We start from the raw sequence: 27,739 nt of genomic DNA, 5'->3' as shown, positions 1-27,739 counted from the left end.
ACCCCACCCCCCGACTAGATGTAACTCAGGCAGTGGGAGGGCCTCTTCCTTAGTTCAGCTAGAAAGTTCTTCCTAGGTCTGCCCCAAGTCCTCTCCTTCCTCCCCCCAGGCAGGGGGGGTGGGGGCAGTTCCCTTTAAGGGAGGTGGGGGAGGGGGGCTGCCAGCCGGTCCTCCTTCCGCCCCTCTCCGGCCCGGCAGCCTGGGGCCCTTGGCCCGGGCCCCGCGCCAGCGCATGCGCCCGCCTGTGGGCGCTGTCCGGGCTGCGAAGGCGGCGAGCGCCGACAGACTGACGGACCGACGGACCCGCGGCCGGTCGGACAGACTGGGCAGCACAGGGAGCGGGGACGCGGCGGTTCAGCGACATGGCCGGCCACACGCAGCAGCCGAGCGGACGCGGGAACCCTGGCCCTGCACCCTCGCCCTCCCCCGGCCCGGGCCCTGGCCCCGGCCTCTCGGAGCGGGTGGCGCTCAAAAAGGAGATCGGGCTGGTGAGCGCCTGCACCATCATCATTGGTGAGAGGGGCCGCGGCAGGCGGGTGCCTGGGATGGTCGGGCTAAAGGCTCGGGGTGCACTGCTGCCCAAAAAAAGGGGCACCCCCGCTCCGGGTGCTCCTACCGATCTGCGACTGTGGGACACGTGAGGGGATGGCCAGAGCACCTATGGGTGTATCCCCTCAGACAGAGGCAGGAGGGCTTCTTGTTCCCACCTGCCCAGGCCCCCCAAAGTTCTGCACCTGAGGGAGGTGAGGGCCCCATCCACCGCTGGAATTCCCCTGCTGCCTTTATTTTGTTGTGGGTTTCAGCAAGGCAGAATGCTCTTGGTTTTCTCATCTATGAAAGGGAGGTGAGGATAATCCTGCCTTGAGTGCCAGGAGCCCTGTAAGTGTGGGGACTGGATAGGCTGACCCAGGTTAAGGCTCCAGGTTCTGGACTGTGGCTCTAGTCTCCAGGTGCCATGCAACGAGGGTGATTAATTCTTCTAAAGCAGGAGACCCCCAGCCCACTGGGTACACTGGACAGGTAGAGCCAGCCCCAAGGGGGAAGAGGTTCAGAGTATATGATTACTGCAGAGTTTGGTGGCAGGACCCTGGGGAGAGGGTGGAGCCGTCAGTGACTGGGGAAGCCAGCCACTGGGTGGGCACAGCAAGCCTGCAGAAAAAGCCAACCTGCTTCCTGGGCTGGAATCCCAACAGGCACTCATATCTTGTGGCCTCCTCTTCCCCACCGGAGAATGGGTCCCCCATATGGGGACTTCTGAGTAGCCACAGGACTCAGGGGACAAGGCGCAAGTCATGGATGCTGACTCCTCGGGAACTAGGTAACCCAGATCTGTGTCCACACCAAGGGCCTCAGAGACCCTCCTGGGAGTGGTCAGTTCCATCCCGTGTCCCAGGAGACACAGACTGGGTGGATGGATCCGGGCATCTTGACTGCTTTATTCTATTGCCGTCCGGGTCTTCCCCTCCCCAGCTAGTAGGATCTCCTTGTGCACCCACCGCCCACCCATCCTCAGACCCCTGGAGATGGAGAAGGTTGGAGGCTCAGGTGGGCGGACAAGGGTCTTCCCCTCCTCCTCTTCTGCCCCCGAACTGGGAGCTCCTGCCCTGGGGCTGGGATCTGGCTCTGAGCCACCCCCACACTCACACTGGAAGTTGCCCTAGAACACAGGCCCTGTGCTGGTAGCATCCCTGCTTCACCCACTTGCCCCTGGAATGGAGTCTTCCAGGAGCGGCTCCTGCAACCTTCTTGGCATTGGACATCCCTGCTCCATGATCTGCTGGGAGGAAGGGCTGGGTCCAGGGCTTTAGCCAGGATACTGGCTAGAGTCTTGCCCTGGCCCACACCCTCTCCAGGATCTGTGCTCCCAGGGACAGGAGGCCCACACATGATGGAAGGACCATGGAGTCAAGAAGCTGGCCATGTCTGAGTTAGCTGCCGTGCCAGCAAGGTGCAGGGAGAGACACAGTTCTTCTGGGGCTGCCTCGACTAAGCAGCCATCCTTGAGCTGTATTTCTGCTCTGCTTCCTCCCACATCCTATCAGCTTCAGGTCAGGTGGAGGCTTCTGGCTCCTCTCTCCTGGAAGGAGAGCCCCGGGTGGTGGTGGTAAGAAAGGAGGGGGCTAGCTCCACCATCCCCTGCAGCCTGCGGGACAGACCCGCGCGTCCCAGCTCGGCCCTTGCCGCACCCCCATTCTTCAGCCCATCCCTGCTGTTCCAGGTCCACTGCTCCCTTGGCCTCCAGACCTTGAAGTCTGAGCAGGGGTAAGAGGTGGCTTGGCCGAGGGCTGCAGACTTGGGAAGGGAACCCAGAAGACCTGACCCCAGCACGGGACACTCAGGGGTGGTCCGACGACCCTGCTGAGGGAGCTTCGAAGAATTCCAGCTGGCAAGAGATGGACAAGGGGAGAATGGATGTGGACCAGAGGGGACAGGACATGAGGGAGGAAGCATCTGTGGGCTGAGTAACGGTCTGCCCAGCCCTTCCCACCTTATGCCCTGGTGGCCCCGCCCCCCACCCACTGTTCCTTTGTTACCAGCTCCTACAGTTGCTCTCTCCAAAACTTCAAATAGCCCCTCCCAGAAGGTCCTATAATTCTCTCTCCTTGTACCCTCTGCCCCCTCGTAGGCCGAGGAGTGGGGCTTTCTGGAACGGGATGATTTGGAAGGGCTTTGGGCTGGAGGAAGACTCCACCTGAAGTGTGTTTGGGGCAGCACCTGCTGGCCCCAGCAAGCACACCTGCAGGAAGATGGGCCAGCCTTGGGGGGAGGGGAGCCAGCTGAGCGGGGCTCCATAAGACACTGCTGCATCTAATACCTCTTCTGAAAAACACTTCTTATTACATTATGAAATCATGTTCTCCCTTTATCCCATTTGATTATCATGCCCACCTTGTAAGGCGGGAGTGTTTATACCCATTCTACAGACATAGAAACTGAGGTTGGAAGTTAAATGGCACTTCTGCAAGCAGTAGACCTTGGGATTTGGAACCAGATTTGGACCCAATCTTCCAATTCAGTGCCCTTCCCCATACTGTTCTGGTGCTGCCAAAATTGGGGCCAGGTTCAAAGCCCTCAGTGGGGGAGGGTTGGGATTGACCCAGCTCCCCACTTCCCATGGTTGGATGAACAAACAAAGGGACAAAGGAATCTCCCCAACTAACCACCCCCGCCTAGGGCTGTATGTACAGAATCTCTTGTCCTGACTCAGGGCCCCCAACCAGCACCCTCTCCTAATCCACACCTAAGGAATGGGTGTGCCCAGGTCCAGCAGAGTGAGAATCACCCTGGATCTGCTGACCAGGCTGCCCCATCCTCCACTCTCTCCCTTCAACTCAGGGATCCCACCTATGCTGGTCTTCATGTTTTAGGCTCAGGTATGTTCAGGGACTCAGAGGTCTGCTTTGTGAACCCCATCTCCTTAGGCGACAATCCCTGCTCCTCCAAGGATGGGCAGGCCCCTCTCTGTTGTCTCCAGGGCTAGAGGTGGCTGGGCTGCTCAAAGGATGGCTCTGTCCACAAGCTCGGCCCCTCCTCATAGGGACCCTGAGAAAGACCCTGTCTGTGTCTCCCAGCCCTGATCTACAGACGAGGAAGTGCTAAGGTGAAAAAAAATAAGGTGGGGGTGGGGAGGATGGTGGGGAGGAAATGAGTCAGGAGTGGGATGGGGCCCAGTTGGTGTGGACTTTGCCAATTGCAGTGAGAAATTTGTCTCTTTTCAAGGTGGAAGAGGGCTTTGAGCAAAAGAGGGTGGGATTGGACAGGATCAGACAGGATGGCATGAAGCGACATGGGATAGGGTAGATGGGATGGGATAGGATATGGGATGGGATGGGACAGATGGGATGAATAGGATAGGATATGGGATGGAATGAGAGAGAATAAGATGGGATGGCATGGGGTGGGAAGGGATGGATGAGATGGAATTAAGTGAATGGAATGGGATGGGATAGGCTATAGGATGGGATGGAAGGATGGGCTGGGACGAGATGGATGGGTTGGGATATTTGGGATTGGACCTAGGATGGCATGGGATAGGCTATGGGATGGGATGGGATAGGATAGGATGGCACCCACCATAGAGAAGAAGCTGTGGGCACCAATGGTAGAAGCAGGAAGCCTGGTCAAGAGTGTACCTGAGTCCCTCGTATAAGAGATGATGGTTGAGAGCTGGGTGGCCGCGATGAGGTGCTGAGGGGAGGTTCAGTTCTGGGTGTGTTTGGAAGACAGAGCCAAAGGATTTGTAATGAACAGGGTGTGAGGTGTGGGAGAAAGAGAAGAATCAGGGGCGACTCCAGGTTTGGGCCTGAGCCTCTGGAAGCCCGGTTTGCTATTTATCGGTCCAGAAAGAATGAGAGGAGTAGGTCTTGGGGGCAGGGGGTTGAAAGTCGGGGATTTCATTGCAAACATGTGAAACTCGCAATGCTATTTGCTGAGTAATTAGCTGGATACCCAAGTTTGGTTCAGGGAAGAGGTCCATGCTAGGCATATAAATTTGGGAGTTGCCAACAGAATCTGGGGGTACTGGTGGAGGCCTTGAAGGAAGGGTGTGTAGAAGGAAAGGGGCAGAGGCCCCAGGACTGTGCCACGGGCACTCAACGTCTGGAAGTCAGGAAAAGAGAAGGACCAGCAGAAACATCCAGAAGGAGCAGCCCACAAGGTGGGAGGATGGGCAGGAGGCTGAGTGTGGAGGAAGGGCTTAACCTGCTAAATGCCACTGATGAGGCAGGCAAGATGTGGTCTGGGGGGTGGACGGTTGGGTCCAGTGGAGAGGAGCTCATCGATGACCTTGACCCAGCCTGGAGACTGGGCACAGGCAAAATTTGCTTGGCGGGCCGGGCTGGGCCGAGCCAGGCAGAGCAAGCTCCACACTTCTGCTCATCCCTCTCTTGAAAGGAAAGTGGGTTAGGCCGGAGGTGTCCGCGGGCCAACTGGCAATTCCAGACGTGTCCTGGAGGCATCCCCACTCACCTCCCTGGAGTTCTGCCAACACCCTCAAAGGGCACTTCTCTCTTCTCAGAGGGATACCCAACACATGCTCATTAAGGACACACATGTGTTTGGGGGACAGCAGGGCCCCCAAAGCGGAGCTCTGGCCATTGACCCCAGCATGTTTGAGGTCCCTTGGGGAGTCTGGTTTCCAAAGGCCAGATTGGGTGGCCTGGGGTTTCTCCAAGCTGGAAGACAATAGTGAGATTAATAAGCACTTCCTGGGGCCTCTGATGAGCAAGGCAGAGTGGGAACGCACCCCCTCACTGCCTCCTCTCCCCACTTCACAGATAAGAAGACTCCGAAAGGCCAAGTATCCTGTCCACAGCACCCCACCCCTGCCCCCACCACTAGGTATCTGGGATTCGAACCCAGATCTAGGGATCCTCAACTAGCACCATAGTCTGTGGCTTCGGGGACCTACTCATGGGAATGTGGAGCTTTTTCCCAGAGGCCTCATGGGTCATCCCCTAATGAGAAGGTGCTGGGACTCGTTGCCCAGAGCAGAGGAAGGAGGCCTGGCCTATAGCCAGCCCCTGATCAGACCCGAGAGCCCTAGAGCTATTCTGTCTCGGGCCAACAGGCCAATGTGACAGGAAGAATCCCCATTGTGGGCCTGCTAGCTAAAAGAGGCACAGCTAGGCAAGGTGTATGTAGATGACTTAGGCCTTGTGGCTTCTCTGTCCTCTGGGGGGCTCCGGCTCCTCATTGCAGCAGGTTGGGGCACCCATGCAAGGTGGCCAATGAAGAATCCCTTCCTCACCATCCTCTTGGTACCATGGCAGTGGGCCAAGGTGGGAGGTCAGTGAGGGCTTCCTGGAGGTGGCACAGCTTCTGGGAATCCAGTGAGCTGAGGAGAGTTCTGCCACCATGTGGGACAGAGGCCCGTAAGCAGACTGTATTTCCTTAGGCCTTCTGCAGATGTGCAGAAAGTGTCTGCCCTGCCCAGCGGGGACTCCACCAAAGTCAGGGTTGAACCAGCCTTCTGCTGCCCCCTAGCTCAGTGGCCCTACCTTGCAAATGGGGAAACTGAGGCCCAGAAGGGCAGCGCTGGCCTGAGATCACACAGCTGACTCCCCAAAGTGTTTCTAGCAATGAGGGGTTGTGCCAGCAGCCTGGCCTGCCAGGACCTCCCTGCCCACCCCAAAATCAGACTGCACTTTGCCCCCATCCACACCCAGGGCAGCTGGCTCCATCCACCACCATGACCTCCACCGTCTACCCTGTGACCTCCACGGTCAGCTCCTGCGTCCCAGAAATAGGTCAGCACACACCGCAACAGCCAGAAGAACAATGGCCCTTTCTTCGTTCCTCTGTGGAACCAACTAAGCCCCATCAGGCCAAACATCTTAATGTGATAAAAACCACCCAGTGTGGACTGAGGGGAGAGGGATGGGAGGGGACTGGGGGGGCCTCCTGGTGGGGGCTCACCTCCTCACCCACCTGTGTGGGAACTCTGGCCCTGTAGGGACCACAGAGCAGCCATGCCACTGGGTGAATGGGACTGCAGAGGCCTTGGAACCTGCATTTCTCCAACCCGCTGCCCTCAGACACCTGACTGGGCGCTCAGTAGTATCTCACAGCCCATCCCATGTTCCCTGATTCCTGCCCCTCTTCTTCTCCAAGAGCGGCTTCCCCCAAGGGCTGGGCTTTCCCACTGCTGTGTCCTGAATCCAACAAGGCTGATTCCACTGGACTTGAGCATGAGGGCTGAGAAGGGAGGCCTGAGCCCACAACCACTGGGAGGGCTGGACAGGCCCCCCCTGCCATAACCCTTACAGCTCTGTGGTCCCTCCTCCAGGCCTCCTGTAATCATTCAGATGCTGGAGGTCCCCACCCCTGTCCCCAGTGTCCTCGTCCTGCCCTCTGCCACTCACCCAAGCTCATGGCCCCTGTGGCTCCTTACAGAGCCCCACTCAGGCCACATGGTCCCCAGAGCGGCCAGTGGACCTCAGTGGGGTCTTCTGCCACCTTCCGGCACAAACCTGGGGCGGATGCCAGAAGTTGTCCAGGGCCAGAAGGAGAGGCCCCCAAGGACCTCAGAGACACCAACTGGCACACATGTTCCTTTCAGCCACATGGGCCTGCACTAAAGGCCAAGGCCATGCGTCCACACAATCACGATCCCCCGGCCCATCCCCCAAGTGCCAGCATTGGCATCTCCAGCTCCTGGGCACAGGCTAGTGACACGTCCCTTTCAGACCCCAACCTGGGAGGACAGGATGCTAGGTGTGGCTTTCCCAAGGGCTAAGCCCATGAGGCCCCACCATGCTGAACTCTAGAGAGGGCCGGGGTCCCCATGGGCTGGGTTGCTCGGGTCCCTGGATGCCCCCAGCCTGAATGCACCCAGCTCCTTCCAAGGCCACCCAGCCCCCGCTGGCTTCCAACCTCACTGGCATTTGGCAAATCCCACTCCACCAAGCCCTGAGAACAGAGGCTGTGCTGCTGGATAGCGCGAACTCAAAGACCCTTTAGAAAGCGGAGCCAGGCCCCAGCCCCTCAGGGTAGATAAGGGAGGTGGCCCCTCTCCCGCTGGAAGCAGGCTGACGGCTCAGCTTACCTCTGGGGGCTGGGGGACAGGAATTCTTTGGTCCTTATCTGGATGTATTTAGGGCTCCTGGGATGTGACTAGAAAACCAAGTGGGGCACCGTGGCCGTCCAGACTGGAAATCTGTGTCGGCCGGGGGTGGGGTGGGGGGTAGCACCGTGGACAAGGAATGCATGCAGATTGGCAGCCGCGGCCGTGTCCTTGGCCAGGCCCGCCTGTGGGCCTGGCAGGTGGAGCAGGCAGGCTCTGCCTAGACGGGTGTACATTCTCCCACCGGACCTGGCAGGTGGGGTCATCCTGTCGAGGGACAGAGCGTCAGCTCCTAGCAGCGTTGCTTTTTTATTCATGGGGCCTGGGCATTCTGGGGTCATTTCCTCTTGGGCAGGTCCTTGTGCAAACCACCAACGATGAGACGTCATTTGTGTGCACAGAGGGTGAGACCCAGGTCCCCCAGAGCATTGCCCTTTTTACCCTAACTGCCAGGGAGCTCACAGCTCAGTGGGCACTCAGTCTTGCTCACCCTGAGAACCTGCTCTGCAGACCATGGCTTGGCCCTCTGAGCATTCAGACTGTGCATCCCCAGACACTGCGGGTCAATGGAGTACCCCCAACACGTGTCACAGTCCGCAAGACTCCGAGTCAGCCCAAGGACAGGGCAGGCCTCTGGTGACCCTGGCAGACTCCCTTCACGTCTGAGCCTCGGAAGCTGTGACCACCCCCCTCCTCCTCTTTGCAGTGCCTCTCTAGGAGAGCGGAGCAGAGACGGCTGCCCCCACTTCACAGATGGGAAAATCAGTCTTTCAGGTTAGGACTTCGGTACCGCTTTGGGCATCGGGCCATCCGTGCACCCATTCAGTTTACTCGACAGATGTGTAGTGAGCACCTACTATGTGCTGGGGGTTGGAGGTGAGTGAGACCAGGTGCAGCAGCAGACGCACCCACAATCACGCAAGGATGCCGAGTACGTCTGGGTCCAGAATGAGCGGACGGCTTCCTATATGGTATCTTGCCGATGCCTCACAGAAACCTCTCGTACAGGTAGATCTTGAGAGGTGACCTGAGCCCCAGCTGAGGTTTCCCACTGTGGTGCTGGGATTAGAGCATTGACTCCTCTCTGCATCCAGCAGGCTGTCTCAAGGAGACAGGCGGTCTTATCCAGACTGCGGGCCGGCCGCGTCTCTGTCAACCTGCCATTGCCATCCTTCCATGATGGCTGTTGACCTTCCCTAGCTGTATAAATGCACTTGTTCCTGTCCCTCTCCCTCACCCCACCGGCCCTTGCCCAGGACTGGAAATATTTCAGCGGTGCCAGGAAACAAGGTCCCTTCAGCATCTATGTCTGCAGTCTGGGTCCTAGATCAGGGAGGAGTCCAGCAAGCAGGTCCCCGAGCTGCTGAGCCCGCTCCCTCATGCTTGCCCACCTGCTGGGAGGAAGCAGGGGGGACAGAGGAACGAGAGCAGGACTCATGTCCTGAACTGGTGGACGAGGTGCCTCTTCCCATGCCAGGGCCTGGGGAAGGGGAGATAATGAGCCCAGATGGGATTTGCAGGGTCTGAGGCCCCTAGTGGCATCCACAGGCCTGTAGGCCCACCTTCCCTCTCCTCCTCCTCCTCCAGGGAGCAGCCGGGATTTCCTTTCTCATTGTAGCATCTGGGAGCCTGAGAAGGCTGGGCTGTCTAAGGGGATCCCAGACCTGATGCCTCCCCATCTCTCCCCACCCCAGGAAACATCATTGGCTCGGGCATCTTCATCTCCCCCAAGGGGGTCCTGGAGCACTCGGGCTCTGTGGGTCTGGCTCTCTTCGTCTGGGTCCTAGGTGGAGGCGTCACTGCCCTGGGCTCCCTCTGCTACGCGGAGCTGGGTGTCACCATCCCCAAGTCTGGTGGGGACTATGCCTATGTCACTGAGATCTTCGGGGGCCTGGCTGGGTGAGTGTGGGGCACCAGCAGGGTCGGTGGGGGAGGGGATGACAATCTGGAATGGAGGGTCACTTGGGCCCTGGACTTCAGTTTCTTCTTTTTCTCACATCTCAGGGAGGTCATGGGATGCATAGAGGAAAAGAAGGTGGGGGTGTTGGGCAATCTTCCAACGCCAGAATGGGCTGGACACTCCGGCTGGCCCCTTGACCTCTCTGTGCTTCCTTCTAAATGTTTCTTGAAACCTACTCCCCACCTGGGTGATTCTCACAACAAAGGAAGGGCAGCCTTGATTTTAGTCAACCCACATGTGTGTGTGGGGTGCATATAATTCCTACCAGCGCCCTGCAAGAGGGCCCCTTTAAATAGCCCCACCCCCCCCCACATTCTTTTATTCACCGATCAACATTAGCTGAGCACCTACTGTGTGCTGGGGACTAGAGATAAAAGGATCTATCCCTGTTCTCAAATTGTTCACAGGGCAGAAGGGAGAAAGCCCCTCTGTACTTGGGGAAGACTTAGAGAATTCTTGCTCTGGTGTGCGTGAGGGGCAGTGGCCCAGCGGCCAAAAGAATGGGGTACCATCACCTAGTGAAGGCTTCTGGGAAAAACAACATTCACACCAGGGCTTAGAGGGTGAGCCTGATGCCTCTGGTATGGCCAGGGGCAGATCAGATCCACGGCAAGTGCCAGGGTTTGGAGGCCCTGGGGCTGCCTAGGGCCACGATGGGGGATTAGAGCTATTGCAATTAACCCCCTGAGCCATGCCGAGGGTCTGAATAAAGGTATAGGAAGTTTCCAGAATCATCCAGAAGACATGATAGCCAGGGTGGCCCGAGGGAGAGGTGGGGGCAGGAGGTGATAGCCACTTTCCCACTGGATGGACTCCATGGGAGGGAAAGTGTTGGGGTCAGGTTCCCATGCTGGTGGGGTCTGTGGCATATCTGGGGAGATGGTCTAGTCCGGTCTGGGCAGGAGGGTGTCTGGAGCTCAAAGGAAAAGTCTAGGCTAGAGTATCCAAAATTTGGTTCTGGGGAATGTGGAGAGGGGCCTTAAAGGGGTAGCGGTAGATGGGGTTTCAGGGTGTGTCCATGGGTGCTCTGCTCTGGGGAGAGGGTCCTCAAAGGAGACTGGGACCTGAGAAAGCAGAAAAATTGGGCTATGTGGTTAAGAGAACACTTGAGAAGTAGGAGCCAGGGAGGGCCCAAGGCCCAACCCCGGGGGGCCTGTCTTCTAAGGCTGACAGAATGGAGCAAGGGGTAGGCCACCAAGTAAAGGAGAGTACCAAGAGGAATCTACAAGCCTGGTGGTCCAGGGGTCACTGTGTCCCTGGATGCGGCAGTCCCCATCCTCAAGGTCTAGGAGCGCCCCACAGACAGGCCCTCCTGAGGGTGCAGACAGAGCCCCTGGGAGAGGTTGGGCCTCACAACATTGAGCAGAGTCCGGGCTTACATGTGGGTACCCCAAAGTGGCAATATTTGGGCAAAAGGGACATAAATCGCTCCCTAACCCCTGCCAGGGCTCCTCGTGAGGTCTTATCCCCCAGGGGCCACGGCTCAGAGCCAGCTACCTGCAGCCATGGGCTCTGCTGAGAGACCCCGCTGGCACCATAACCCAAGGTCCCAGGACAGCCCGCCCCCGCTCAGCAAACAGCCTGTGGCCACAGCTCATCAGCTATTAGAAAGGTGGCTGCTTCCCCAGTCCTTTTCGACACCTGCCCAAGGGCAGCCTGGAGCTCTTTAACCGTGCTAAATGTCATCTCTGTTGCAAAAGTCCATTCTTAGAACAGAATCGGCCCTGCCTTCCTGGCGCATCGCGCACCCTCGCCAGCCCTGAGTGCCGCGGCCTGAGGGGCAGCCCCCACCTGGGCTGGTTTGGCTGGGAGGGCGCTGCTGCCTCTGCCAGTGGGGCCCTTCCTCGTTCCAGCTTCCTGCTGCTCTGGAGCGCAGTCCTCATCATGTACCCAACCAGCCTGGCTGTCATCTCCATGACCTTCTCCAGCTACGTGCTGCAGCCCGTGTTCCCCAATTGCATCCCCCCAGCCGCCGCCTCCCGCGCACTCTCCATGGCCTGCCTGAGTGAGTGCCTGCTCTGAGCCCGCGTCCTGCTCGTCCTGCTCGCTGGTGTGGGAGGGCTGTGCATGTGCGGGAGGGGGCGTCCCTCCACCTGCCGGCCCCCTGGGAGCTCAGCCTCAGGGGGTGGGCTGCTGGGGGTGGGGGCTGCCGCTCTCCTGCAGCCTGGGCCAAACTTGGCCATGGCCCACCCGCCCTCTCTCCCTTCCTCCCCAGTGCTCCTGACCTGGGTGAACAGCTCCAGCGTGCGCTGGGCCACACGCATCCAGGACATCTTCACCGGCGGGAAGCTGCTGGCCCTGTCCCTCATCATTGGCGTGGGCTTTGTCCAGATCTTCCAAGGTAGGGCCGGGGTGGGGCCGTGGACAGGGCTGCGGCGACAACACTGACCCCTGACCTCTGGACCCCCAGGACACTTCGAGGAGCTGAGGCCCAGCAATGCCTTTGACTTCTGGATGACGCCCTCTGTGGGTCACCTGGCCCTGGCCTTCCTCCAGGGCTCCTTTGCGTTCAGCGGCTGGAACTTCCTCAACTACGTCACTGAGGAGCTAGTCGACCCTCGAAAGTGAGTGGGATGCCTGGCCGAGCCCTGGGAAGGGAAGGGGTGCAGCGGTGGGAGAGGCAGCCTCCCTGCACAGGTCCACTGCCTCCCGGGGCCCCGTCTGGTCATCTGCCTGACCGTGCTGCTGCTGGGACACCAGTGCTCCCTGCGAGGCTGTGGGCGGGCCATGGCCCCTTGCCGTCAATGCATCCAGCCATCGGCATTTAACCAAAATTTATACGTGTGCGCACGACATGCCCTATGGATGAAGCCGATGGCTCCCTCTGATGCTTAGCCAGGGATCTCAACAGTGAACCGCTGGGAGCTGGGGCTGGGGCTGATAGGGCATTCCAGGGGGGGGGCCAGATCTATGCACGGGACTCTAGGGGCACTTTGCAAGGATTTTTGAGGATTTTCAAGGCTGAGTTTGGCTGTATGCACTTTTCTCTTTGTGTACCTACAGTAGAGGTGCCCCTCGGGGTTTGATATGGCCCTCCCCCCATCAGTCCCTCCTCCCACCTGCCTGTGCCCAGGCTCGAGCTGGGGGGCAGCAGGGGGACAGTAGTGCTGCCCCTTCCCTGTCCCAAGGCCCCCAACAGACCCAGAGCCTGGAGATGGAGACTCCAACTGCTCCCTTGCTGGGTCCTCTGGGTCCCACCTCACAGCCCCGCCACCCACCGGGACTGACGCTGACATACTGCACCGCTGCCCCCAGGAACCTACCCCGTGCCATTGTCATCTCCATCCCGCTGGTGACCTTTGTGTATACCTTCACCAACATTGCCTACTTCACTGCCATGTCCCCCCAGGAGCTGCTGGTCTCTAACGCGGTGGCCGTGGTGAGTGGGGTCCCACATTTGCCTGGCTCCTGCCCACCCCGCCCTGCCTCACGCATCCCCTCTTCTTCTGTGCCCACTCAGACCTTCGGGGAGAAGCTGCTGGGCTACTTTTCTTGGGTCATGCCCGTCTCCGTGGCACTTTCCACTTTTGGAGGGATCAATGGCTACCTGTTCACCTCCTCCAGGTGACTGGATTGGGGAGGGGCTCGGTCAAGGTGAGGCAAGGCAGGTGCGTGCAATCCGTGCCAGGGGCCAGAGGGAGACAAATCCTGCCTGGTGGGTCTCATGTGACGCTGGGACGATGAACTCCCCAGTTACAGGAGTCGGACCCCAACTCTGAGGTCCAGAAAGCAAAAGGGAGGTGGGGCAAGACAGGGAAGAACTGCCCCGTGGGGCTGCCGGGGCGCAGAGCAGGGGTCAGAGGCGACAGCTCAAGAGGGACATCACGTCTGGAGCGGAGGTCCAGGATCTGGTTGGTAGGAGGCCCGTGGCCGGACTCACGGCCGCCACCCATCTCTGTCCCAGACTGTGCTTCTCGGGGGCCCGAGAGGGGCACCTGCCCAGCCTGCTGGCCATGATCCATGTCCGACACTGCACCCCGATCCCTGCCCTCCTCGTCTGTGTAAGTTGTGGGGTCACGGCTGGCCGGGAGGGGAGCCGGAGCCACCCAGCAACGTGGGGAATGGTGGGGATTTGTCTCGGCCCTAGGGGGCAGCCCACAGAGGCAGCGGGGAGGGCCGGGGCTGATGGAGGCAGGTGGGAGGCCACGCTCAGCCCGGTCCTCTCCCAGTGCGGGGCCACAGCGGTCATCATGCTTGTGGGAGACACGTACACGCTCATCAACTACGTGTCCTTCATCAACTACCTCTGCTACGGCGTCACCATCCTGGGCCTTCTCGTGCTGCGCTGGAGGCGGCCGGCGTTGCACAGGCCCATCAAGGTAAGGCCCAGGAGTGGGGCTGGGCTGGCACATGGGGTCAAGCCCCGTGGTCATTTGTGCTCAGGGAGAGGGGGAGGGGAGCAGGTGAGGACAACGACTAGGATTCGAGTTTTAGCCACATGCCTGGCCCTGCTCAGGCTGTGTGTGCACTGATGTATTCAGCACCCCAACAGCCCCACGAGGGGTTGCTTGGTGCACTCTCAGCTTCCAGACAGGAAAGTCAGGCTCAGGTGCTTGCTCCCGGTCACACGGAACCCCAGGAGCACGCACAGGACGGGAGACAGGAGAGCCTAGCCCAAGCTGAGTGCACATATTCTGTGCATATAAATCCTGGAGCCGGACAAGGGCTCAGTGCCTAAAAAAGGTGACACACCGAAAAAGACAGAGACGTCAAGCCAAACAGCCAGGGACACATCGTTGCTGTGTGCAGCTCAGGGCCATGGAAACTTCAACAAATCCTCAACTGTTGGGCACCCTGGCCATCCCCTGAGGTGGCTTCTAGCTTGTTGGGCTAGAGGGGGGAGCCCTCACACCCCAGCGGGTGGGAAGCACGCGGGACCCCCCGGGGTGGGGGTGCCATGGGCAGTCCGGCTGGCTCTCCCCCAGGTGAACCTCCTGGTCCCCGTGGCGTACTTGGTTTTCTGGGCATTCCTGCTGGTCTTCAGCTTCATCTCAGAGCCCATGGTGTGTGGGGTCGGCGTGATCATCATCCTCACAGGGGTGCCTGTTTTCTTCCTGGGGGTGTTCTGGAGAAGCAAACCAAAGTGTGTTCACAGACTCACAGGTGAGCCGGGCAGCCTCCCCATGGCGGTGGGACCCAGGGATGCGACCCTCTTAGGGGCTGGCCCTGGAGCAGCCCCCCCACCACCACCCCGGCAGCTGCGGTGGCAACAGGATCCAGCCGCCACCAGAAGTCTCCCCAAGAGGTGACCCCAGAGTCCAGGATCCTCCTGAAGGGAGCAGCTCCCTGAAGACCCCTGCCCCACAGAGTCAGACCCAAGGTCTATCTGTTTGTCCATCTGTCCTCAGAGTCCATGACACGCTGGGGCCAGGAGCTGTGTTTCGTGGTCTACCCCCAGGGTGCCCCCGAGGAGGAGGAAAATGGCCCCTGCCAGCCGCCCCCACTGCCCGCCACAGACAAGCCTTTGAAGACACAGTGAGACATTCGCGGAGCCCGAAGCAGCTGTTTCTGTTTACATGTTGTTTATTGAGGAAGTGTTTTTGCAAAATAATTTTTTTTTTTGGATTTTTGTTTTGTTCTGTTTTGTTTTGTCCTGGAAAAAAAAAGAGAGAGAGAGAGAGAGCGATCCGACACTTGGAGGCCTAGTCTGAGAGAGCCCTGCAGACGTGGGCTGGGCTCCCGGTCGGCACTGCCCCACTGGCTTCTCCTGCAAAGGTTATGAATAAAACAGGGCTGGTGGGTGGTGTGCTTGTCTCCGGTGAGTCCCTGGTGGGCATCACTCAGCGGGGCTTGCATGGTGCTGGCTGCGGGCGGGGCCCCAGCAGGCTCTGGAGGAGGCCTTTGGTTTTTGGGGGCTCTGACTCCTGAGCCGGACACTTCATCTCTCCCTCATGGGGTCCGGAGCCAGCCCTGCCCCAAAGGAACGCCGGGATCGGGAGACGCCTCCCCAGGACCCACAGGGCCAGCCCAAGGGTCAGCCACTCAGGAGGGTCTGGGCTTTTTTGTGGGAACTGCCTTTTGTTTTGTTTTTTTTCCATAAATCTCCGTGGAGTATCAGGACTTGGGAGCCCGTGGTCTCGCTCTGGTTTACAGGGAGAAACAGATGGGATGGAAGATGGGATGGAAGTGGCCACAGTCAGTTGGTGCTCAGCCGCTGTCCCTCGAGAAAGCATCCAGCAGCCTTTCCCAGGTCGGGGTGGGGGGGTTCGGGACCTGCAAGAGACCGTGGGCTTCCTCTACCCTGTGCCCACATTCCCAGCCATGCCCTCCTGCCCTTGAAATTAAACCTTCAGCCACAGGGCAGAGGGCAAAGGGATCCTGCCTGGCCAGGCCCACGCTGACACCACAGGCATGAGGACGGGGACAGAAGCCTCTTTGCCTCTCCTCTGGGCTGGCTGGGGGGATGGAGAGAGGGCTGAGCACCGGCCGGGGACCCTCCCCGGACTAGTCCATTACACCCACGGTCCTCCTTTGGTCTGGCACAGCTCTGGCACCCCGGAGGGTGAATGAAGTGAGAAGCCACAGAAAACTCTCCACAGAGCCCTGCCCTAGCCCTCCTGCTCCCCCGAAATAGATTCCCAGAATGGAGGAGAAGGAGGGAGAGGGAGACCCCAGGAGGCCTGCCCCAGGGATCCTGACCTTACCCGCCTCCTTGCTCCAGCCCCGTGAGGCCCTGCCCACCATGCCCACCAGGGCTGGGGCTGCCGATGCAGCGAGCGGGCAGCTGGGCTTCCAGGCAGCCTCTCTGCAGGAAAGAAGGACGCGGAGGCAGGGTAGAAACGACTGTGTATTCCCTGGTTACAAAGCGGGGCTGTGGCGGTCACCAGCAAGTCCAGCGGTCAGCAGACCAGCAGGGCCTCGTCATCACTGGCCTCCAACGTTGGGGAGCAGGGTGGTGGGGGACTCCTGCAGACACCCAGTGGCTCTGGTGGGTGGGGGCCTAGGGTGCTGCTGGCAGTGGGAGCCGGGGGGTGAGGGTCCTGGGCCGAGCAGGGGTCCCGAGGCATGTCCCCAGGGGCCGGGCTGTCCACCAGAGGGTCCCTGCCGGCTTTTCTGTCCTTGTCCACCAGCCTGCACTCCGGGTCCCGCAGGCCTGAGGAGGGTGGCACAGCGGATCCCACTTCTGGCCCGTGGCCTGGGGCACCGGGGGGCCCATCCCCAGCCGCCACGGGGCTGCCTGCGTCCGTGAGGGGTGCTGGGGGGTCCGGGGTGGTCCCTGATGCAGGCTGGAGGAGCCCATCACCCAGCACCGTCTGTGAGGTGCGTGCGGCCGTCAGCAGTGGGATCTGTCCCCGCGGCGCCCGCGGCCGGTGAAAAAGCCTGTTCCAGAGGCGGCCAAGGCGGCGGCGGGAGGGCCCTCGGCGGGAGGCATGCCTGCGCATCTGTCGCCGCATGGCTGTGCGAAGGTTCTGTAGCACCGAGGCCTGGAGGGCAGGGTGGATGGCGGACAGGGCAGAGGTCAGTGCCACCCCAGGAGACCAACTAATTTCCCCCAACCTGGCCATGGCACCCTCTCCCGCCTCCCTTGAGCCTTGGGCCATGCGGTGTTGGACCTGGTCCTGCGGTCTCCCCTTCTGGCGGTTCTCACGGGTCCAAGTCGGAGCCTCGGTCTCAGGGCTCTCACCCTCAGGCACTCACCTGGGATGCACTGTAGACCGGGAAGTCCTCCACGGGCGGAATGAGGCCCTGGGCGATGAGCTGCCCGTAGGATGGGGGAGCCTCCCGCCGCACAAACTCAGCCTCCAGGCGCGTCATCTGGGTCTCGAAGGCCCTGACGGCAGCAGAGGGCGGGAGGGCGGCATGGCGGGGCTGGCCAGCGCCGCACCCCGCCCACCTCCCCGCAGGCACCACCCCCGCCCCGCCCTCCAGCCCCACCCCGCGATGCCCCGGGGAAGCCCCACCCGCGGACCGCGCAGCGGGCGTCCGCCCACCTGTACTCCTGCGTGCGCAGCGAGTAGAGCTTGAAGGCGCAGCCCAGCGCGATGACCAGCAGCAGGCCGCAGACCAGGCTGCCGATGAGCGCCGCCGTGATGACCTTGCGGGGCACGGCCGCCAGGCAGCCGTGTTCGTCGCTGCCATCCTGGCAGTCCTCCTGGCCGTCGCAGCGCCACGTCTCGAAAATGCACAGGTTGGTGCCGCAGTGGAAGGTGCCGGGCTGGCAGGAGAAGCAGTTCTTCTCGTCGGCGCCGTCCGGGCAGCTCTTCTGGTTGTTGCAGCGGTCGGCGGGCGTGTAGCACAGGCCGCTGCCGCCCTCGCAGGGGTACTGGTCCGGCGGGCAGGCGGGGCAGCCCTGCTCGTCGCGGCCGCTGGCGCAGTGCCACCAGCCGTCGCAGCGCTGAGGCTCAGAGAAGCAGCCCTGCTCGCCCGCGTCGCCCGCGCCGCCCTCGCCGCCGCCCCCGCACGGCTGCTCCCACGGGAGGCAGTAGCCCTTCACCTGGTAGGTGGCGTTGAAGCCGTGGCCGGCGCTGCGGGCGCGCGCGTGGTAGGCCACCGTGAGGCGGCCCTGCGCGGCCTCGAGGCTCACGGGCCGGTGGTTGCTGCGGTAGGACAGCGTCTGCAGCAGGCGGTCGCCGCGCTCGCCCAGCCCCTCGTACACCTGCACGTAGTCGTCGTAGCCCAGCCGCAGCTCCAGCTGCAGCAGCACGCGCCGCGGGTCCTGCGTGTCCACCAGCCACGTGCAGTGCAGGTCTGACGGCCCGCGAGCCGCGCCGAACAGGTCCGGGGAGGCGAAGGAGCCGTAGAAGCTGCCCAGGCGCCGGCCGCACGCCAGGTCGGGGCAGCCGGCCTCGTCGGAGCCGTCGCCGCAGTCTTGCGTGCCGTCGCAGCGCCGCTCGGCTGGCAGGCAGCGCGTGGAGCGGGCCCCGCTGCAGGGGAAAGTGCCCCCGGGGCACAGGCTGCGTGGCGGCTCAGAAGCGGGCGCTGAGCAGTTGCCCTCGTCTGAGCCATCGCCACACTCGTCCACCGTGTTGCACTGCCACGGGCCTGGCAGGCACTTGCCGTTGTCACAGCGGAACTCGTCGGCCTGGCAGGACGCCTGGCCCAGCTTCCCTGTGGGGTGAAGAGTGCGGGGTGGACAGTCACGGGAGAGCAGAGCCTCCCTCCAGGGGGGACCGGGGCCAGGAGCAGGCAGGTGGCTCCCCTGTCCCAGCCTGGCCTCTGCAGGGCCTCTCCATGCCCACTCGAGGGGCGGAGACCCCTCAAACGCATGGAGACCCCTCAAACGCCAGGGTGGCTCCTCCCTAACTTGAGCCGAGGGTGAGGGGTGAGCAGCCCGCTCTAGCCAAGTCTGTGTAGTGGGGTCCATGAGCTCCAGGGGCTTCAAGGCACCCCGAGGCCCAGTCCCCCAATGGATGGGGCTTCTGAGGGAGACCCAGGAGGGAGTGGGCCAGGAGAGGGTGCTTGTGGGGACCTTGGGAGTCCATGCACCCATGGTGCCCTGCCCTGCTGCCAGCATCACCTCGGATGTACGACAGACGGAAGCCCTGGGCCTGGCCGGAGCTGGAGGCGTCAGAGTGGAAGAAGATCCAGACGTGGTCCCGGGCCGAAATGAAGGCAGGTGGGATGGCGGAGCCGCAGAGCCGGAAGGCCTCCTGGCGGGGTGGGGCCGCTGGGCCCAGCATGAGCCAGTCCAGGGAGCACTGGTGGGACTCCTCCACGTCAAAGTTGCGGAAGCTTCAGGGACACGGAGAATGAGGACCGCCGGCATGGGCGGGCAGGCAAGGAGCCTGCAGCCCTGAGTTCACAGCAAGGGTGGCCCGTACTCTGGGCCTCTCAGTGGGACCCCTGCCACCACCCAGGGGTCTGAGGGTGGCTCCAGGAAGCACCAGCACAGCTGTGGACAGCCCCACTGCAGCTCTGTGAAGGCCTCACCTCGTCCCTCTCTGCCCTCCATCAGCACACTCAGAGCCCACTCCAAAGCCAAAGTGGAGGGGGCGTCAGAATCCCCATCAGGAGCAATGCCTTCCCCAGACACTCCAGATCCCTCCCATGCGGGCTCTGCTGGGCTAGACCCAGCACACACTCACAGGTCTATGCAATGAAGGAGTAGATGCCCACGGGGCTGGCCTAGCCTGCAGCTGGGTGACAGCTTGTCACCTGGGGAGAAATACCGGGGCCGGGTCCCCCAGCCCAGGTTGGGGGGCAAGGAGGCTACAGGACCAGGGAGAACTCTATAAGTGGCCAGTAAGAGTGGAATCTTTGAAGGGAGAGTGCTTGGGAGCCATGGCCCTGGGGCCACAGGGAAACAGGCACAGAGACCAAGACAGCCCCTGTTGGCGCCCATCATGCCCCTGTGCTTTGGAGCCAGGGAGAACCCGGGCCCTCTGGGCTTCGGCACCCTGACAGGATACCCCACAGCTGTCCCAGGCCAGGGTTCCAGACTCTGCAACCTGGATCTTGCCACCTGATCCCAAGCCCCCTCTGCAAGTCCCTGCAGCTGGAGTTCCTGGGCCCTTGCCTGGCTCCCTCTGCTGCCCAGACTGCCCTGAGGCCCCTGGGGAAACTCTGCTCTGGGATCCATGCCAGCCTAGCCTCAAGCCCCCTGCAGGATGAAGAAAACGCTTCCACCACCTCAGAGCCGGCCAGGCCACACCCCAGTCCCCACGGCTCATCTCCCTGGCCAGGCTGAGGGGATCCATGGCCCCACGGCCCCTCAGAGAGGCTCACACAACAGAGGTCCAGCAGGAGAGGTGGCCCACTACAGGGGCTCACAGACACCCGGAGAGTTGGGCACACTCACATGCTCACACATGTGCACACGCAGACGCGCACATGCACCTGTACTTACACACACCTGCCGTCAGCACCTGCTCACACACGTGCTCACACACAGGCGCCATTACACATGTGCGCACGCTCTCACACCCACACTTCCTCAGCATGTGCTGGCCCACGGAGCTCCCTCCTGACGCCCTGGGCCCCCTCACCTGATGGTGATCATGTCCCCGCGGTCACCCTGGATGTACCAGCTGCAGTTGGTGCCCGGGGGGTAGTTGAGGGGCCAGGCCGGGCTATAGATGACGCCGCGCCGCTCCGTGTGCTGCTCCAGCTTCCCACTGCAGGCGGCTGTGGGGACAAGAGGCTGGGAAGTGCTGACCTCCCCTCTGGGTAGGAAGTGAGGTGGGGGTGCCCTCAAGCCCTGCCGTGGCTTGAGCACAGGTCTTCCCCGGAGTGGGATCAAGACAAGGGCCACACAAGGGTGGTTATGGCCAGGGTGAGACCAAATGTAAGACTTCACAGAAGTACGTATGGGGGGCAGAGGACCCATAGGGGCTCAAGGCAGCCTTGGGCCCAAGCCCCACCCTGTGCACCGGAGGGTAGGTCCTATCCCCCAGCCCCCCTGGTCCCTCCAAGATGCAACCTCCTGGCCTCAGCTCGGTGGAGAACTCTGCACCCCTGGGCCTGTCAGGCCTGCCTGAGCAGTCCACTGTGGTTCCCTGCCTGCCCCCACTGGGACAAATCCAGGCCTCAGCCCCGGGAGGGGAGAGGCTTTGCTCCCCCAGCACGGATTGACTGAGTACCTACTAAACGGCAGAACAAGTGCGAGGCATGCTGAGTAAGAGACTCAAAAGCCCCACTCCATGGAGGCTGCAGGGAGAGCAGACGTGCTGCTCTCCGGGGGGAGTGAAGATCATGAGACAGACTTGCACAGAGCCGACGTCCAGTTGGGGCTGGACACGCATCAGTGGGAAGCCACTGGACATCGATGTCATAACCACACAAGGAAACAGGCTCAGTGAGGGTAAGGGCCTGCCCATGGCCACACAGCAGTAAGTGACAGAGTCAGGAGCACCCGTGGTCCCCTGGTGGGATCAGCCTCTCACTGCTGGCCTTGAACCAGTGCATTTATGAAGTGTGGACCACCTGCTGCACCAGCAACCTGCACAGGCTCGCATCCCAGCCAGCGCGATCGAGGAATGCCGCCAAGCCCAGCCCTGCAGGCCTCACTTTACCCACTTCATCACTCATGCCTCTGCTTCCTGGGGAGCCGGCCCAGCCAGAAGACTCCAGAGCCTATGCTGGTATGCCCTGGCATTCCCAGGACAAGGCAAGGCCTCTACACTTGACCACACCTGCCCCTTCCAGCCCCTACAGCCACCTTCACCACACCATCTCGTCTGATCTGCACAAAAGCCTGTGGTAAAGGCAGGGTCCATTATACAGATGGAGAAACTGAGGCCGCTGACACCACATCTGCACTGTCCCACTGCCTGGCCCCTTCCACTGTTGCCCTGCGAGCTGGAGTCTCTCTGTTGGCTCTCAACAAGACTCTTTGGGACCCCAGCTGGTACGGCTGCAGAAAGGAGACTGGGGAGTAGAAATCCTCAGCTGCCTCCCGTCCTCTTAGGACTGTGACAATGGAGGTCCAGGTGATCCAACACTGTGACTAACAGGGAAGCAGAAGCCCCCGCCAACAGCTCATGAAAGCATCACAGGACTAGAAGAGAAAACACCCACACTTGACCCTAAAACAAGGCTGGCCACCCGTGGGTTGCCATCAGAGCTCTGAGAGTCCCTGGTCAACGAGGCACCGGCCGGACTTCCTGCTTGGCACTCACCCGTGGCCTGGAGGGCCGGCCTCCCTGGCCCGCAGATCTCTCCCCCGTCAAACAGGAGCGGTAAGAGCACGCAGGAGGGGAAGGACTAGAGCCCCTTCCCTCTGACACGTGAGGCCATCGGCTCTGTGGACCTCACAGAGACCCCGGGTGCTGCCTGGGAACCTGGGAGGTGTGAGGTTACAAAAGCCAGAAGAGGCTTCTCCTCCTAGATGGTGCTGGGCAAGAGGTTCATGGGCCAGGGAGCCTGGCACAGCCAGGGTGCCTCTTCCCCCCACATCAAATCCACACGGTAAACCCGAAGTCAGGAGACTCGATCAGCCAAGGCAGGAAGCACCCTTTGCTGCCCTGTCCTCTCAGCCCCTAGGACAGGGCCGGGGGCAAAGCAGGGCCTCGTCACTCATACCCTGGCTGGGAAGCCTTCCTCAGGCACAAAGAGAAAGGCCAGTTTCCTCACCCACGAAGCCTACGGGCATCACCTGCCCCAACCAGAACAGGTTTCTAGACCTATGTCTGGTCCTACTTTCCAGGTCTCTTGGACCAGCAGTCACGTCAGGAGCAGACGACTAGAAGCTGCCAGCCCAGCTCTGCCTCTCAGCAAAGCCCCTGACAACATGTCCCTCCAAACAGCCTCCTCCTGAGTCGCCCCCAGGGCTGCCCCAGAAATTCGCACATAGGAGACAGCGAGAGATCATGATTTCTGCAGTCATCGGCCTGGACCACATGGAGTGCACGTGCAGCAGGAGAAAGAACAGAGTCCCTGTGGGGCGCTGGGAGCTCTGGTCAGGGCCTCCTGACTGGACACCCGCTTGGCCTTGAGCCTGGAGGCGGTCCCCAGCTCACCCTCCTTGATGGCAGCCTCGCTCCCAGCCCAGAATCCAGGCACAGGTGAGGGAAAGGCATCACGAGTGCACCCCCAGGGTCCACACAGCCAGGCACGCTGTTCCACCCCAGGCCTCAGCTTGTCCCAGCAGTAAAACGGAGTCCGTGGGTGCTGCTTTTCTGGGCGGGTGGTTGGGAAATTCGAGAATAGAGGCAGTCTCCAGGCAGACACTCATGTGCCAGGGGCAGTGGGGTTCCGCCCTGCGGAGGTGCGGCTCTGACGGGGTGTGTGATGCTGGGTGGGCAGTGAAGGATGCTGGGAGGACTGTGTGTTTGCAGGACAGGATTTGGGGGTGTTTGGGGGCTCTAACTGCCGGTGACCTGTGTGACTCCAGCAGAAGACGACTCGGCCCTCCGGTCAAGGTGGGCTGCTCAAGGGGGAAGGGATGACCAAGCACTTTCAGACCAGTAAGCGCCCTTCTTTCATGGTCCCAAGAGTCAGGAAATACTCCCGAGGCAGCATGAGCAAGGCCTGACGGAGCACAACCTGCAGATCTGCTTTCCAGAGGCAATCCATGCTCTAGACAACCTGCCTGCCATAACTACACGGCCGGGAGCTGGGAGCCCCCAACCCAGCGCACCTGGGGCAGGACAGGCGCTGGGAGGCAGACCTCATGAGGTCTCCAGGCGGTCCACCTGGGCCCTCGGGAGTGTCTGAGCGGGCAGCTCAGGCAGCCAGCCGCTGGTGTCCACTGCTCTGAGCAATGCTAGAGGCACGGAGCCAAACTCTGGGAGAGCTAGGGCCCCAGACCACTGCCCGTGGCCATGCAGGCCGTGCACGCAGCTGAGGCCACGGGGATGCCACATATGGGCATGCCGGCATGAATGGCGGTCCCAGAAGTTGGGCAACGTGGGCCCTGCTGAGAACGACACCGATGCTGGCTAAGACCTACCGAACGTGCAGACCTGAATGCTATCTTTCTCTCCCTGACTCTATGAGCAAAGCTTGTCCCTAGAACATCACTTTCTAAACCCAGGGCACAGGCACGTGGCAGACATCTCAAGGCCACGTGGCCACCCCCCACACCAGCAGGAGGGCTTTCCTGGGGCTCACATCTGTAAGACCGGACGCCCCCCCCCCCAACCCTGCCAGGTCCCTACCCTCCCACTCTCTACCTAGGCCACAGACCCCTGACTCCAGTCCGCCTCCTCCTGGAAATTGGGACGGGGCGACTGGGCAGTTCACTGCCGGGGCCAGGACACCAGGTGGCGCTGAGGCTGGCTTGGCGCTGAGCAAGTCAGGGCCCTGGGCCAGCTGCGTCAGCAGAGGAGGCCAGACTGCTGGTAGCAGGAGCCGAGGCGCAGGGGAAATCAAGAGGGAGCCCGAGGAGCTAAAAGTGAGAGATGGGCCTGCAAAAGCAGCTTCTGTTGGGCCCAGGCCTCCCCATCCCAGAGACCACGGCCCACAGAGATCCCTCTCCCTGAGCTAGCCACAGTGGCTTTTGGTTACAAGGTCCTGAGTGGAATGAGAAAGCCCGGGTGCCTCCAGCCCACCAGGCGGCACCAGCAAACAAGTCGCAGGCCTCCCACACCAGAGACTGCACATTCTCCCCAGCTCCCTAAGGCCCTTCTCACACGTCTCCCGGTGGCCCCAAGGGCCACGAGGCCAGGGCTTCCCCATGGCAGTCCCCTCAGCAAAGAGCAAACCCCCTTGGATGGGCTCAGTCGCCTGTCCCCTTCCTGACAATCTTCGAGGTGCCTGGCACAGGGCCCAAATGCAAAGATGGTCTATGGATGGTTGGACCCGCTGTGACAGGCAGTGGGAACGGTTGGAGTTTGGCCCGTGTTTCTTAGATCCTGTGGGCCACCACTAATCCCAGGGCCCAAACACCAGCCAAAGTGTGAATCTCTGTCCGGCACACCAGCTTGCCTGGGGCCTGGTCTTGCTCAGACAGACCAGCTGAACCCAGGCTGAGCCACCTTCTTTCCTAATTTGCATACCAAGCTGGTGTTTCCCCTGCCCTAGGTGATCCCAGGGCCAGGTACCAGGCAACCAGAGACCACCCCTGTAGCCTCAAGCCAGGCCAGAATTCTTCAAACTAGCCAGTCCTGAGCTGTTTCCCCAGCCCTGCCTTGCCTTTCCCACAGAAACTCCAAGAAAGGCTCTGGCCTGGGCCTTCCCCCGACTCCTGCATCTGCCTGACCTGGCGTTCTCCCTGTGTCCCTTCCTCTCAAGACACATAAAAGTCAAATTCTTTTGTCAATGGCATTGGCTTCTCTGTGTCATTGCTTGGCCATACCTTGATAAGCTGAGTTCCAGGTATAACTTTAAAACAGGCCAGCATCTCATGGTGCCTCGTGGCCTCGGGGCACCCCACAGCCTACAGGAAGCACAATGTGTCAATTACGCTAGACCCGTGACAGTTTGCTAGTGCCATTAAGCCACCATGTGTCATGGCCATGCTGAACACCTTGCTTTGTGTTCCCATTTGACCCTAATAACCGGGCTTTGAGGTAGGTCCCCTTAATGCACCCATTCTACAGAAGAGGAAACTGAGACTCAGGGAGGTGTAAACTTGCCCAAGGCCAAATGACTCCTTCGTGATGCAGGAAAAATGCACAAGTGCTGAGGTTGGAAGGGGCCAGCTGACTGCAGGGGTGGAAGGGTCCTGAAGGCCCGTCCTCAGAGGTCACTAAAACCAGAAGGGCAGGGAGGAAGGAGAAGCATCTGACTCACCTAAGGCAGGAACTGCGCTGCTGAGTCGCCCGGTGAGAACGATGTTTACTGTGGGAGACACAAGGAGGTGTCAGTGGTGGGGGGCAGTGGCGCTTGGGGCCCAGACACCTGCCGTGGGCCAACAGCAGCCCTATATGGGCAAGCCAAACTCTGGGCCGCCTCTCTTCATCTCACAGGGCCGGGCCCAGAGTGCTGCCAGAGACTTCCACTCCCACCCGGTCCTGCTGGGATGGGCAGAGGGGAGGACCCTCGAGGGTCTTGGGACCCCACCCTCTCCCAAAGAGAGCCAAGGCACAAGCCTGGCTCCAGCAGACCACTCCTGCTGCCCTCCGTGGTTGCCAATTCTAACTTGTGTGGGAAGGGGTGTGTTTCTACCTCCCCTCTCCAGCTTGGAAACTCATGTGTGGGCCACCCTGGTTCGGCCTGGGTAAGGGCTCTGCCTTCAAGGCGGCCCTGACCTCTTGGAGGAATCCCTCTGAGGGGCCTTGCCAGCCATCTGGTCTACCAGCAAGCCAGGGAAGGAGGAAGCAGTTCCAATTACCCCATTTTATAGGGATGCACAGATAGCAGGATTCAAGGTCCCCCTCGCTATGCCATGCTGACCTTGAGAAGAGGGGCAGAGAACTTCCCTGCCACCCACCCCCTCAAGTATCCACCTCCATGAGCTTTGTCCTTGGCTTTCATCTATGGCTTTCCTGCAGCGGTTTACAGGACCGGGACGAGGATACAGGCAAACTCAACTTCCCAGGGTTCAGGGTGCCCCCTTCCCCCAACATCAAGGATACCAAGGGAGGCAGAGAGCATCTCTGCAGGGTCAGCCCCCACCTGGTGAAGCTGCAGGGGCAGATACCCTCTCTGAAAACCCCAGGCTCTGCTAGGCAGAGCCCGGGGTCACATCTGGGAAGCCAACGGGCCTGTCCTCCTGCCCTGCTCACCTGGGCAGCCCAGCACCCAGCAGCTTAGAGCCCAGAGCACATGACCACTAACAGACTGGGCAGTGGGCACTTCACCGGGGGTGGGGGTGGGGGGTCCCATCCATCACTAGACTTTCCCACACCTGAACCAAGGGGCCTTCCACAGGACTCAGAGCTCCCTGGTTCTGCACCCAAGAAGATGGTGTAGCTAAAAACAGGCAGGTTTCTTTTTCACTGTGTCCTTTCAGTTGCTTCAAGCAAACCTATTGGGCTTACAGAATCTTCACTAGTGTCACAGTAGGGTGTCCCCTAATGACCCCAAGCTCAGCTAATGGCCTCCCTCCTTCATCATGGTAAATAAAGGAGCCATGTGGGTTGAGGATTTAACTCCTTTCTTCCTCTCTCCCCCAAACAGGGCGGTGGAAAGGTCGACAGAAAAACTCCTGGACAGAGCAGGCATTCCCTCCCACCCAGATGCCAGGCCTGGACAGGTCTCAGCGCCCTCCCCAAACACACCCCACTGGGCTGAACAGGCCTGCCCCGCTGGGTCTAAGAGACACAAAGGGAAGACAGGAGTCACTCTCGCGGCAGCCTCCGGCCCCGGCATCCTGACCGCGGCTCCCGCTGGCACCCGCCCCCACCCCAAGTCCCGGCAGGAAACAGTTCCTTCTTCAGGGGACAGCCGGCCACAGACCCGCCCGCCTCGCCTTTGTCCGCAGCTCCGGAGGCCCTAACCCCGCCAGGCCCGGCGGAAAGCCACCGCCTGCCCACCCCGGCCACCCTCACCGCCCCGCAGCCCGCACCGCCCGGCCGTCCCGCGCCCCGCGCCCCGCTGCCCCGGGCTCCACGCACTGTTCCGAGCCGGGCGGGAGCCGGGGCTAGGCTGCCAGAGTCGCCTCCCAGGCGGGAGAGCTCGGCAGGCCGGGGGGCGCGGGGGGCCGCCCTCTCGCTCAGGGCCCGCTCCGGGAAGCCCCGGCCGGAGCCCGGGGGAGCAGAGCGGGGCAGGCCGGGGTCCGTCCCGGGCGCGGCGCGGAGCTCGGAGGCGGGGGCCGGACCCGCCCGGCCTGCGCGGCCCACTCACCCAGGCAGACGACGGCGAGCTGAGCCCGGGCGCCCGGCGCCCCCTCCGGCCCCGCGGCCGCCCTCTTCTCCATGCCGGGGCCGGCCGCCCGCGGGCGCCGCCTCCTG

At 61.3% G+C, this 27,739-nt stretch overlaps 2 protein-coding genes across 2 annotated transcripts; one reads left to right on the top strand and one right to left on the bottom strand.

Annotated features, from left to right (window-relative positions):
• The first annotated feature begins 353 nt into the window (after nt 1–353).
• Nucleotides 354–15,003, top strand: LOC111161553 (solute carrier family 7 member 10). Its single transcript, XM_022525292.1, has 11 exons — nt 354–513; nt 9,259–9,463; nt 11,378–11,529; nt 11,740–11,865; nt 11,935–12,088; nt 12,780–12,903; nt 12,985–13,088; nt 13,429–13,525; nt 13,694–13,843; nt 14,450–14,627; nt 14,873–15,003. Exons 1-11 carry the CDS (start codon nt 363–365, stop codon nt 15,001–15,003), a joined length of 1,572 nt encoding a protein of 523 aa, XP_022381000.1. The 5' UTR covers nt 354–362.
• A 1,151-nt stretch (nt 15,004–16,154) lies between these two features.
• Nucleotides 16,155–27,705, bottom strand: LOC111161496 (LDL receptor related protein 3). The gene is made up of 7 exons (XM_022525195.1): nt 27,633–27,705; nt 25,638–25,685; nt 20,450–20,588; nt 18,982–19,196; nt 17,456–18,572; nt 17,163–17,295; nt 16,155–16,948 (listed from the first exon to the last, which is right to left on the bottom strand). Exons 1-7 carry the CDS (start codon nt 27,703–27,705, stop codon nt 16,364–16,366), a joined length of 2,310 nt encoding a protein of 769 aa, XP_022380903.1. The 3' UTR covers nt 16,155–16,363.
• Between the last annotated feature and the right edge of the window lie 34 nt (nt 27,706–27,739).

This window comes from Enhydra lutris, unplaced genomic scaffold, assembly GCF_002288905.1.
Source record: "Enhydra lutris kenyoni isolate GAN:26980312 unplaced genomic scaffold, ASM228890v2 scaffoldscaffold85, whole genome shotgun sequence".
Classification (NCBI taxonomy): domain Eukaryota; kingdom Metazoa; phylum Chordata; class Mammalia; order Carnivora; family Mustelidae; genus Enhydra; species Enhydra lutris.
The sequence above is the reverse complement of the archived record's forward strand: the minus strand, read 5'-3'. Positions and strand labels throughout refer to the sequence as shown.

Coding starts and splice junctions, on each gene's coding strand:
- LOC111161496 (XM_022525195.1), bottom strand. CDS start 27,705: ATGGAGAAGAGGGCGGCCGCGGGGCCGGAGGGGGCGCCGGGCGCCCGG. Junction 25,686..27,632: donor GCTCGCCGTCGTCTGCCTGG/GTGAGTGGGCCG, acceptor TGTCTCCCACAG/TAAACATCGTTCTCACCGGG. Junction 17,296..17,455: donor CTGCGCACGCAGGAGTACAG/GTGGGCGGACGC, acceptor TGCTGCCGTCAG/GGCCTTCGAGACCCAGATGA.
- LOC111161553 (XM_022525292.1), top strand. CDS start 363: ATGGCCGGCCACACGCAGCAGCCGAGCGGACGCGGGAACCCTGGCCCT. Junction 9,464..11,377: donor ATCTTCGGGGGCCTGGCTGG/GTGAGTGTGGGG, acceptor TCCTCGTTCCAG/CTTCCTGCTGCTCTGGAGCG. Junction 12,089..12,779: donor GAGCTAGTCGACCCTCGAAA/GTGAGTGGGATG, acceptor CGCTGCCCCCAG/GAACCTACCCCGTGCCATTG.